General features: G+C 26.7%; 1 protein-coding gene across 1 annotated transcript; it reads right to left on the bottom strand.

Annotated features, from left to right (window-relative positions):
* Window positions 1–3,999: 3,999 nt before the first annotated feature.
* Window positions 4,000–7,058, bottom strand: LOC111620405. The gene is made up of 2 exons (XM_023362323.1): window positions 6,688–7,058; window positions 4,000–5,005 (listed from the first exon to the last, which is right to left on the bottom strand). The coding sequence occupies exon 2, from the start codon at window positions 4,893–4,895 to the stop codon at window positions 4,101–4,103; it is 795 nt and encodes a 264-aa protein (XP_023218091.1). The 5' UTR covers window positions 4,896–5,005; window positions 6,688–7,058; the 3' UTR covers window positions 4,000–4,100.
* Window positions 7,059–12,501: the final 5,443 nt, after the last annotated feature.

Raw genomic sequence — 12,501 nt, 5'->3', positions numbered from 1 at the left:
GATTTTATGTGCTTTAAATGCTTTTCTAGTGATATTACGACTTCAATATTTGTGGCGGACAGACGTAAAGTCGAATAAAATGACTTAAACTTGATTTTTATTTTTCCATATACTTTTTTGACAAACGACGTATAATCGGGAACGACGTAACTCGAAACGACGTAAGTCGAGGTATACCTGTACTTAAATCTTGATCAAATTTTCAAGAAACAAATGTTTGTATTGAATTTGGACTGCTACTGACCAGCGCTAACAGACTACCTATTGTTTAAGAGGCACTCTGGTGGTGCAAGAAGACGGATTTTATAAAATAAAAAGCAGTTGAAACTGCATTTTTATGAATAAAAATTTGACAAACTGTTTATCGTTTATGACGAGTAAAATTTTTTCATTGCGTTCACGGCTTTTAAGTAATGCATAAACCTTCGAGGCACGAGGCATAGGCGATGGCCCACGTTGTCCATGCCTTATGCCGCCCTTGGTCATAGAAATGATGTAATTTGAATATAAATTATTTATAAATACATATGTCAAGTTATATTTTTATTACGACGTAAAATATATTTAAGAGTTTACGACCACTATGCTAGGTGGGACGTTGTTGAAACAAAAAAAGTTATGCATTCCATCATGTACATAAACAGTGTCGTAATTCACCAAGTGCAAATCAGCAAATTCGTAAAATTTTTGTTTATTTTGAACAATCCGGATAATCGAAAATCCGGATAATTGAGGTTCTACTGTACTTTTATATTTTTCATAAATACTTTATTTGAGAACAGAATATATTTATGTTTCTAATTAATAAATCATACTGCTAGTGATTATAAAATGAAAAATCAATTTTAACATAATGAATATGCATAATTCATCTTTCCAAATGCAAGGAAAGTTTTAATTTTTAATGATCTAATAACTTCAGTAAATTTTCGTCCGATGGAGAATTATTTTTCAATAAGAATGAAGATGAAATCTGCCCAAAAGGGATCACCATGAGAAGATATGGGTGGACATAAGCAAGACATCTGTTATCACCAGTTCCTTTTTCAGAAATTATTTTATAATTTTAATTGGAAATATTTTGTGTTTTAAAAGGACTATTTTATACTACCGGCAACAAAGAAAAGTCAGTCGCCGAAAAAAAGTGTATTGTCTTGGAACATAAAAAAATAAAATGGTGATCCCTTTTGGGCAGATTTCATCTTCATTCTTATTGAGATCTAATAACTTGTTAAAAATCTGTTTTTAGTTTGTTTTCACTTTTGTAACTTGTTTAAAAAATCCACTTTTTGAAAATAAATTAAAATTTGCAGCATGAAAGGTATTACTATATGATAGACATATTTTAAATTAATATTGTTATAAACTAAAACTTTAATTAAATATTTCATTCTATTTGTAATACATTAGTGAATGCACAATAAATAGTAATACTTAATAATAAGTAATGGTAAAAACTAATATATTTATTTTAACATAATTATTTTAGATATCAGAAATTACTTATTTGAATTTATTGACTTTGCTTTGAATTTACAAGTTATTCAAATTTTGAAAAATAAAATTGTATATAAAAATTATTATATGAATTTTTATAACAAAATTAATTTACCTGAGAGGAGAAACTTATAAAGTACTGTGTTAAAAATAAAGAATTGAAAAGTAAACAGCATTAACACTGTTAATAAACAATGAAGATCATAAGTTTAAATGTTTTATTTTTACTAATTTCTGAAAACTATGCCATTAGTTCAACTAATTAATTAATTTTATTAATAATATACTGAATAAAAATATTCGGTGTATTAATATTTCATAAACACTTTACAACAAATAATAACTGTAGTACAATGTGTACCACTGTACTTACATTAACTGATTTATCTATACTAATATTATAAAGAGGTAATGTTTGTAAGTTTGGATGTAGGGGGGTAATCTCCGAAACTACTCATCCGATTTCAAAAATTCTTTCACCAATATTTAGAATGGAGCTTCAGGGTGGACATAGGCTGTATATTATTTTGTTAAACATTCATATAAATTAAAAGATACCATCTAGGTTTAAGGCTTTTATGTCCAACAGATGGCGCTACGAGTACGACGCCCTAAGTTTGCTTTTTTTGTGAGGATGAACTAAAGCAGATCATCTTCTATCTATATAAATAAAAATGTAATGTTAGTTTGTTCCTACCGATTCCTTTGGAATTTTCACACAACACTGCATTTGAATACGCACGTGTTTTTATATACGTGTCGAAATTCCCCCCACTGTGGGATGGAGAGGATTAAGGCTTACCTTAAAGAACTCTGCTTCTATTTATACTATTTTAGATGCGGTTTTTTGCGTTTTACTAGGGTACGTCAACAGAATATACACTAAAAATGGATTTTTCAATATTCCCCCCGCGGGGGAGAAGGACAGGATTAATTTAAGGCTTACCGTGAAGAACTTGGCTTCTATTATATTATTTTAGATGCAGTTTTTTGCGTTTTTGATTGTGTTTTAATAGGGTACATCAAGAGAATGTACACTAAGACGGGATTTTTCGAAAAATTCCCCCCACACGGGGGAAGTGTTATACATTTATAATAGATACATTTTGAGCCACAACAACGCGTGGCGGGATCTGCTAGTAAATAATATAATTAGTAATATTTACATGAGTTCAATTATAAAAATGTAAGGAAATATTTTTACAAATTAAGGAATCTTGTTATTTATATATTAAATGTTGAAATGTTTTAAAAAGAAAGTTATATAAAAATAATTATATAAGATTGTAAACATTTCTTTGAGATTACATAAATATTGCCATAGTTTTGTAATGTTTTTAAATTTTCTTTCAGAAACAATCATAACTTTTTAACATATAATTTTTTTAGTTTTTATTACACTTTATTATTATGAAATGTCAAGTCTGTTTCTTTCTGGATTAATTTATTATAGAGAATTATCTGATTTTAATTTGGTATATAAATATATGTAGTTAGTTACAAATTGTAAGGTTAAATGTATAACATTATTTAATAAGTTTAAAGATTTTTTGGGGGGCCTAGGGCTTATTGAAGTCCAATTGGGCCCCATTTTTTGTTAATACAAATAATACTATAAATTATCATTATTATTATATTAATTATCATATATAGTAAAAAATAGTTAATATAATAATAACTATAATTTACTATATGATAAGTGCTCATTGTTAATGAAAAAGTATTAAAAATTTATGATGATAATTCAATTTTTGTGGGCCCTTGACACTTGGGGGCCCAGGGCTTAAGCCCTATTAGTCCTATGTAGATCCACTTTATACTGATGGAACACAATCATGCCACTCTATATCGAAATGCTAACGAAATTTTATATATGCAGCCTTAATAAGTTTTATTGTTTATACCTAACATCTCATGATTTTTTAAAAATATATTAATTTCATAGCAAATAGGATTCTTTATTACTGAAATATGAAATAGCCCATATTTAATAAGGATTAATGTTAAATATTTTATTAAAATAATTCTTTTCAAGGTATTACTATTTATTGTGTTTTAATGTTATAAAAATTTAGAAAAAACAATTCAGAGGTTTACTAAATTATATAGGTAAGTTACGAAGTACTAAGCATAGTGCCAATACTTGATATGAATAGAATAAATTTCTATAAACTTTCTATAAGTTCTATTAATATGTATTAGGAAAATTAAAAATGTATTTGTTAAGATTTAAAAATTAAATATGGGTTTTAATTTATTGTTTTGAGTAATACGTTAAATAAAATTATAACAACAAAATAACATATTTTCATGTTAATAGATAATAATAATGTTCATTTGTGACAATTGTTGTTGCAACTAAGTAAGTAATGCATTATGTTGTGAGTAATATGTAAAATATNATATACAAAACATTTTAAAATAATATTTTATTATTTTTTAAATGAAAAATTTTATAATTACTGTAAATTATTTATTTGTAAATTCTGATATTCCTAAGTAATATTTTGCTTTATACTTTTTTGTTTAAAGATAACTTAAAAAACAAAAGTTATTATGTACAACTATTAGAATTATTTCTTGTTTTTTAAAAATTGAAACCTTTAATTTTCATCATCGTCGTCATCATCATCTGATAAGATTCCAATTCTTTTTCCAATGCATCTTACTGATTTGGTTACTTCTTCCTGTACCAAATTAAAAGACATTGCTAAAAGTGCCATTCCAAACATTAAATATAAGGAACATAATCCCAGAGCTAATTGGGTGTCATCTCCAACAACTGCAGTACCTGGCACCAGATCTCCAAATCCAATGGTTGTCAGAGTCACAAAACAGAAATAAGAACTATCTAGAAAACCCCAGTCTTCCCACCAACTGAATAAAACTGCGCCACCACAAATATAACCTATTACTAAAGCCAAGCACAATAAAATAGGAACTGTAATCTCCTCTTGCTCAGAATCATCAGTAGAATTTTCATCAAAGTCGACATTCACAATGCTATCAGGAATGATTGCTTGGTTCCAGCATTTGCTGTCTTTTACTTCTGCGGGAATGTTATAATTAGCATGATGTAAAATCTCCTCTCCTTGAATAACATATTTATTGGTTATAACTGCTAGCTTACAAGCATCAGAATAGTCAAAATGTGTTTTATTTATTGGACTGTTGGGATTTGAAGAAGAATTTGTACTTGGTGCAGTGTAATAGCTGCTAGAACTAATATCATCTGCTTTGGGTGTGTCTGGTGTAGTCTTTCTTAATTCCACAGTACCTTCATTAGCTGGAGTGTAACGAGCCTGCCGATAAGTAGATCGGGTTTTGCGTCTTTTCTTCGGTTTCACACACAAATAACAGCATACTTTCCAATAAATAAATTTGAATGAATGAGCCATAACATCTCCAATGTTAGAGAGACATAACAGAAGTAATGGTATTCCAATAATAGCATAAAGTATTGTTACAACTTTACCACTTGAAGTTTTAGGAGCAATGTTACCATATCCTAGAGGAAGAGGAATACTTTAAATGTAAAATCTAATATAATAATATTAGCAATAAAGTTAAACCAGTAAAAATAAAATTAGTGAAATAATTTCCTACTTAAACAAATATTAAATGAACTTCATTTTGATTTAAAATTTCTTAACTTATAAATAAAATTCAAATTGGAAATTTAGAAAGTTTTCATATCATTATTAAACACAGAAAAAAGTTTATTTTATTGCTCATTAAAAGAAATCATGATTTGAATGTTTTGCCCATCTTATCATTTATTATTATTATTATTATTATTTTTAAATGGAGATCCCATACTACCAAAATGTCTGGAAAGCCTAAAAATAGAAATTACAAATTAGTAGGAGTTTGTGGATCCTATCCAAAGATAATATCTAGTAATTTGGAATTTGCTTAGAAAATAAAATATTTTTAGTAACAAATTATCTCGTTTTAATTAACTGTTAGGCATTTTGAGTACGTTTTCTGCTATTTTTAAATATATTTATGACTTGTTGTTTTTAAAATTTGTAAATGATTGATTTTTACCTTCATTGAATTGGAAATCCTTAAAAAAAAGCTTGGAATAAACAGTTATATTTAGCTGTTCGTGGTAGTTAGGTTTGTAGTTATTCAATGTATTGATGGTAGAAATTCATATTTTATCATTCGAAAAAAATTAGCAGAAACCGTTTGAAATGTTTGCGGAAATAATTTTTTAATGTTGTACAGTACTTTCGATCAGATTCTAAAATTATGCACTAGTTAATCGTTTTGAGTGTGATTGGCTTTTAATTATTCGATGATGATAAATGACTTGAATGTGTAAAATTGCGAAAAATTAACCTATTTAAAGAGGAATCAGTGATGGGAAAATTCTCTCATTAATTACAATAATTTTGTTTGAACACTTGCGCTATTCGGTAAATCTAGTTCGAATATGACGTTATTTTCAAAGAATGCCTGTAATAGGAAGGCAGGAAGAAAGGTCAACTATTTTCAAAACTTTCTTTGAATAAAACAAACAAGAAGTTATCGGTCTATTGCTCTCAAATTGCAAACTGAACCAAGCGTGACTTGTTTTCGTCATACCCTAGAATCCCTTTTGATATGCAATGGTTATGACTACTAATAAATTATTTGGACTTACTAAAATATAAACCTAAAAATATAAAAAGTGTATTTAAAAAATTAGAACGAATCTGTTATTAAATATATTTATACGGAATTAAATTTAATGTAATTTACTCTTATTTAATTTTAATTTAAAAAAAATTCTCTCTTCTGTCACATGTGATGCAAGGAAAAAAATTGTTTTTGTAAATCATATATCTGAATTTTAATTGTTTTTATTTATTTTATATTTATATATTAATCTAGAAATTCTAAGTAGATCTGAAGGATTATTTGTTAATTTTTATTTTTGATGTATGTCAAATATTAAGGAAAAGCCAGAAAATTAAGTTTGAAATATTCTAAGATTTCAAACCGCTTCACTAAATTAAATAAAAATAAGTTCGTAACAGAAAGTATAATTTTAAAAATTTGTCTGTTTATATTATTTGACAGATTAACATTTCTTGTTTTAATAGCTAATTTTGCTAATGTAGGCCTATAACTACAGAGAAGTTTAATTAATACTTTTTTTTATTTAGATTAATTTAACGAAATAAGTAATAAATTACTTACAGAAATAAGTTTAACATCCGAATAATCGAATCATTAGGATAGTAGTGACTAGCTAAAGAAACTCTCAACGGAAGAAAATGCATAACATCTTTGCGGTTCGCTAACTAGTGAAGATGATACGGTTGATCGGAAACTTCTTTCCTGCCTAACTGGAAGTTCGGTTAGAAATAAGATGTTCCTATTCACCCGGAACTAAGTTTAAAAAGAGGTGATGATTTAGATACAGAAGCAAATTCCATTTATTTAATGCTTTACTTATTGAGGAATAAGTTCTTCCTCTATCAGATATAATGAATTATTCATCATTCTGAGAAGTTACGGCAAATTATTTGTTAAATTTAAAAATTTAAGAAATAACTTTGAATTCGTAAAAGAAATGCCGAGAAAGTAAAGCCTCGATTTTACAAAATCTAATCACTTTTTAAAGAATTTAAAAATTTTACGCTTTATTTCGACACTTGTCATCCTAGAAAATAAAGAAAAAAATCAGTTTCAAATTCCGTAATTCATAGGAAATAATATTTAGTTTCTTAATTTATTTTTTAAATAAAATCGAAAATAGGAAATTAGACATAATAAATTTCACAGTAATGTATTTGTAAATTAGAAATTATTATCTGAGTAATGTCTCCTTTGAGTTTTATTAAAGAAAAGAAAAAAAATCTAACGCAATTTCAATATTTCTCCATATTAATATTTGATATAAATATTTCTGGATTTCAGCTATGATAAAAAGCACTGTTTTTAATAAGTTAATTAAAAACAAATTTAACAACAATTATTTATACCAATGTGTAATATTTCTTCTTCATAAATCATTACAAAAATAGTATTTGATACCTGCTTAAAAATAAAAAAAAGCTTTAAAAAATAATTGAAAAATCATTGCGGAAAAATTTATATTAATTGCACCAAGTGCTATCTCCACGATCGTAACAGGAAAATTCCATCCCCTTAGAAAAGCAAGCAAGTATGAGAAATGTTTATTATTTATTCTAACACTTTTCCTTGAATTTAAATTTTGAATCATTTTATAATTGGAGAAGAAAAAGGGAAAAAATGATCTTTGATCTTCATACGATTCGAATTATTAAATAAAAATAATTTTAATAATCTTAAAAACTGTTTTTAGTCCAACACAAATTTCATCTTCATTAAAATCTTATTTTTATACTTCGGAAAGAAATCGATAGTTTCTTTTGAAAAAGAGAAAGAAATTATATTTAAAGAGACTGAATAATTGCATTAGTAAATGTCAGATGAATCTATTCTGTTCTCTCCAAAACTTTTTAATAACTCACATAAAAATTATGAACTAAATATAGTCTGAAAAATGAAGAAATAGTTTCATTACGAACGTTATTAGGAATCTATTGTAAGATGTTTCGATCCGCCTCTTGAAAATTCTCGTTTGGAAAAGTTGCAATGAAGTTATTAAATACAGGTGAATGAAAACAATAGACTTGACTAATTGTGACCTTGGATTACCCGAACGTTGTGCCTGATGGTGCATATTATTAGAAAAAACTATCAATATATTCAGAAGTCATTAACATTATTTGTATAATAATAATATACCCTGCCTTGGTTATTTNAACTTAATAAAAAGTTAAATTATAATTCATTTATAATAATAATTATTATTATTTGAGCAGTTTATCCAGTTTTTTTGTTTTTGGCAATATTTTGTCAATAAAATACCTGATTCATAATATTTTTTTGAAACTTAACACATTTGTACTGTAAACCATAACAGTATTCATAGAACTTTTTGCATCTGAACATTTGTTGAAGGATCTAGAGTGGTCAAGAGCAACCTGTGGGCTTTGGCAACATAATTTTATTTTTCTGTTTTTTTGTCTTGTGCTGTTATGCACCCAAATTAAGTTGATATTTGTGAAGAACATTCAAACTTAACTTGACCAGTAAAAAGATGAAAATAAACTATACATTGCTAGCTTGCATATTATTAGCATACAGTATTTTAGTACCTATTGTACTGGCAGTTATGGAGTATGTTGGTATTCAGCAGGAAAGAAATGCCTGCCAGAAGCCTACAAAGTTCACTTGTGATCAAAAAAAAAAAAGATTGCTCATTAATGAACTATAGAGCCTTAAGTTACAATTTGGCATATTTCTGATGGTCATCATAGTAGACACTGGAATTTTGTTGTAAATTGCCAATAAGTTTAAACTGTTTTAGCATAACTTCTAGAATGTTATTTATGATCTCTTTTTCAACAGACACAACTTTATTTTCAGATGTCTTCATGCCTATTTTTAAAACAATTTTCAACTTGATTTCATGACAGTTAATTTTTGTTTTAAGTTTATATCTCATTTAACTAACCAGTTGTTAAAAATGTTCATTAAGATCCAGGCATTTCTATTTGAACAATAATCATACCCTTAAACATGTAAGAGTTTTACTCTTTTTCAGCCATTAGAAGTCTTTGTTTCTGACCTTGCAAATTAGCACAACAAAACTGAAATACATTCATTCAGTGCTTTAAATCCTTTAGCATTTTAATGTTTAAACATATAAGGATGATAAGGCATTGCATGAAAATAAAGTGCTAATATAAGAAAGAATCTGAGCAGTGTGAACTAGAGGGCATGGTAAAAAGGCACATGATTTGAAAAAAAAAAAAAAACCTGTTAATGACCAGGCTGACATGTTTACACTAAAAGGTGTCTTGTAACAAAATAAAAGTTTATTCAACATGATAAGACCTTTGTGACCTCAGATGAAACATACACTAATAGCTTACATTGCAGATATTCCTTGGTAAATATTCAGAAATAATTTTTGGCCATGTTGTCTTTATTCACAGTTTAGCTGACACAGAATCAAAACTTTTCTATTAGCCTTGAATGCATTTGTATACAATGTTCTTGCATTTTCTCTACTAATTTAACCACACATTGGTTTCAATAAAATATTTTTTTCCCTATAAATTCTGCTTTATGACATGTTAGTGGTCCATCAACAGATGCATTTTTTTAATGAACATCCTAGACCAAAGCTTTAAAGCTAACTCAAATTCACAAATTTTTCTGGTTTGATTTCTTTCATGAATCATATTCTCATTTTTTCCTGTTGATTCTTTAATATTCACACTATTTTTCCAAATCTTGTACAAAACTGAATGTGAAAGTTTTAACTGTAGCAGCATTACATTTGGCAACTTATCATAGTATTATAAAATAGTTACATAAACACTAAAATTCTAGTTTATTTTTGAGACAAATCTTTGTATTTTTTTATTTACTACTACAATTAAGCTAACAAGTAAGAGGTACAGTATAGTATTGCATTTTATTTAAATAGTATTGAAGATTACCGTAGTAAATTCATACTTATCATTAGTGACATAATAATAATTATTAGTTTCTGATTACAATAAGCAAAACTTTGTAATGTTATTTTATTTATACCGTACATTTTGAGACATTAATTCTGATCTGGTAATAACTATCCATTGTTACAATGAATGGCACTTTAAGTAATTAGTTTGTAATTACAGTATCATATAATTGCCTTTTAATAAAATATTGCAAACCTTTAGAAGTTTATTAAATTTTATATTATATTGTATTTAGTTCAGAAATGTACTGTACATACCCCTTAACTGGTTTTATGGGGGCCGCGTGGCCCCCACGCGTCATATTTTTACGATTTTCTAAAAATCTAAATATTGTGCGCAGCTGCCATTTTATGTAATCTCATTATGTCGCGACTCTTAGCGAGTGTTAAATGTTCAGCCCTGTAGCACTTACAAGGATGGAGCTACGTACCTTCTGGGGGCCGCGCAGCCCCCACAATTCCAGTTACATTGGTTTTTTGTGGAAATGTGTTTTTATGTTTTTTTGTATTTTTACAATTAGTTTGCAAAGATATCTCAATCTTGCATCAAAAATTCAAAATGACTACCAAAGAATAATTTGAACTGCTAATAGATGATGATATTATACAAATTGCTAGATCAAGCCGAAATCTCCTGAAAAGAGTATGTTGTCATTTTGTGCTGGAAAAAAGATGGTAAATATGCTACTAAGTGCAACATAAATAATGATAAATGTAAAAACATTATCACTGCCAGTTTTCATTTTTTATATGAGATAAGCAATTTTTCAGCTGTAAGTACAAATGCATTTTCTGTGTATACTATTAATCTAAGAAAATTTATGATGTAATAAACGTAAAAGAAATTATCATTTGTGACAAATGGTTAATTTTTATTATAATAAATACTTTATTTTATAATTGAAAATGTAATAAGTAATGTTAATTATGTTTGAAATGATTGTTATTTTAATGATTTTAATTGGAGCCAAAAGTTGTAACAATTTTGTGATCTCTTGTAATAATTAAGTAAAAAAATTATATAAATAAATAAAAGTTGATTATACTAAAGAAGGGTTCCATTTAGCATTTATGCACTTTTGAACTGTCACATTGTTAAACTTGCTCTCTAAAGGCAAATTTTGCTTGGGGCTGCGCAGCCCCCATGATACCAGTTATGATTGTAAAATTTACAAAACCAGTTAAGGGATACATATGTAAATATATATAGAGGATGTTAGAAAAAGTACAATATTAAGCATTTATATGATAAACAGTACACATCTTACTGACTTATTGCCTTGCATGCAACATGAAAAAGAAAGGATAATCTTGCCAAATCCTTACTTCAATATTTATAGGTGTTCTTATAATCCTTCCATTTCCATGCACATGTGACCTCATCATCTTAGAGTTGTATACTCTCAAAATTTCCAAGTCTTTGTTGGATTATTTATTTCAGAAATAGTTGAGTTTTCAACCTATGCTTATTAAGGTTTTTTTTACTCAGTAAGTATGATGTAAACAATCTACCATATAAATACTGAATGCTTTTTTTACACTGTATTTAATTAGTTAAATATATAGTAATAATAGTAATTTAAAAATATTTTTTATCAGTTAAATATATTTATATATCTATGACGTGATTCTTTGTTAATTTTGGTATAAACATTTAGATGAAACAAGTAAAAATATTACAACAATTAATATTTTTAAAGCTGTCAACTATCCAATGGTATCAAGGTAATACTAAAAACATTATCATTCAAAAAATGTATTCAGATAACACTTGTCTAAACTCAAAAACCATTTATTTTTTTAATTTCCTATTTATTAATTTAAATTTATAAATATAATAAAAGAATACATTTCTTATCTCATCATTATTATTTTTATTGTTTCCAATGTTTAGTTAAAAGTGGAGTTCAAATATGTTTATTATAAGTGAAAAAATTTGCAGATGGCTTTGTTGAATATATTAGTTATAACTCAACCAATAAGTACCATACTATATAATCAGAAACTGTTTTTCAATATAATGTCTCCTTTAATATTAAATTATAAATGTATAAAATTAAAACTTTGAATTTTTATGTTAATCCTTATATAATTTATTTTTTGAGTTAATCTAATCAGATTCTAAGTAAAACAATTATCTTTGAAATCAAGAAAAAAAATTATATATGTTTAAATATATAAAATTATGAAAACTAATACTATCTATTTCTTCAAATTATACAGATGTTATCAGAAAAATTTTATTTATTATAAATTACAATTTTATAAATTAGTTTTTCCATAACTTCAATAAATACAAGTTTGGAGTTTAGCATGCATATCAACTAATACTTTTAGTTTTGTTCTATACACATATATAAAATAATGGTAATTGTTGTATTTTAAATCATTTAATAATATATTTCAGAGAAATTGAAATAAAAAAGATAAACCTATTTATTACATAA

This window comes from Centruroides sculpturatus, unplaced genomic scaffold (genome assembly GCF_000671375.1).
Source record: "Centruroides sculpturatus isolate CEXI.00-Female unplaced genomic scaffold, Cexi_2.0 scaffold143, whole genome shotgun sequence".
Classification (NCBI taxonomy): Eukaryota; Metazoa; Arthropoda; class Arachnida; order Scorpiones; family Buthidae; genus Centruroides; species Centruroides sculpturatus.
This window is presented reverse-complemented; position numbering and strand designations above follow the sequence as displayed.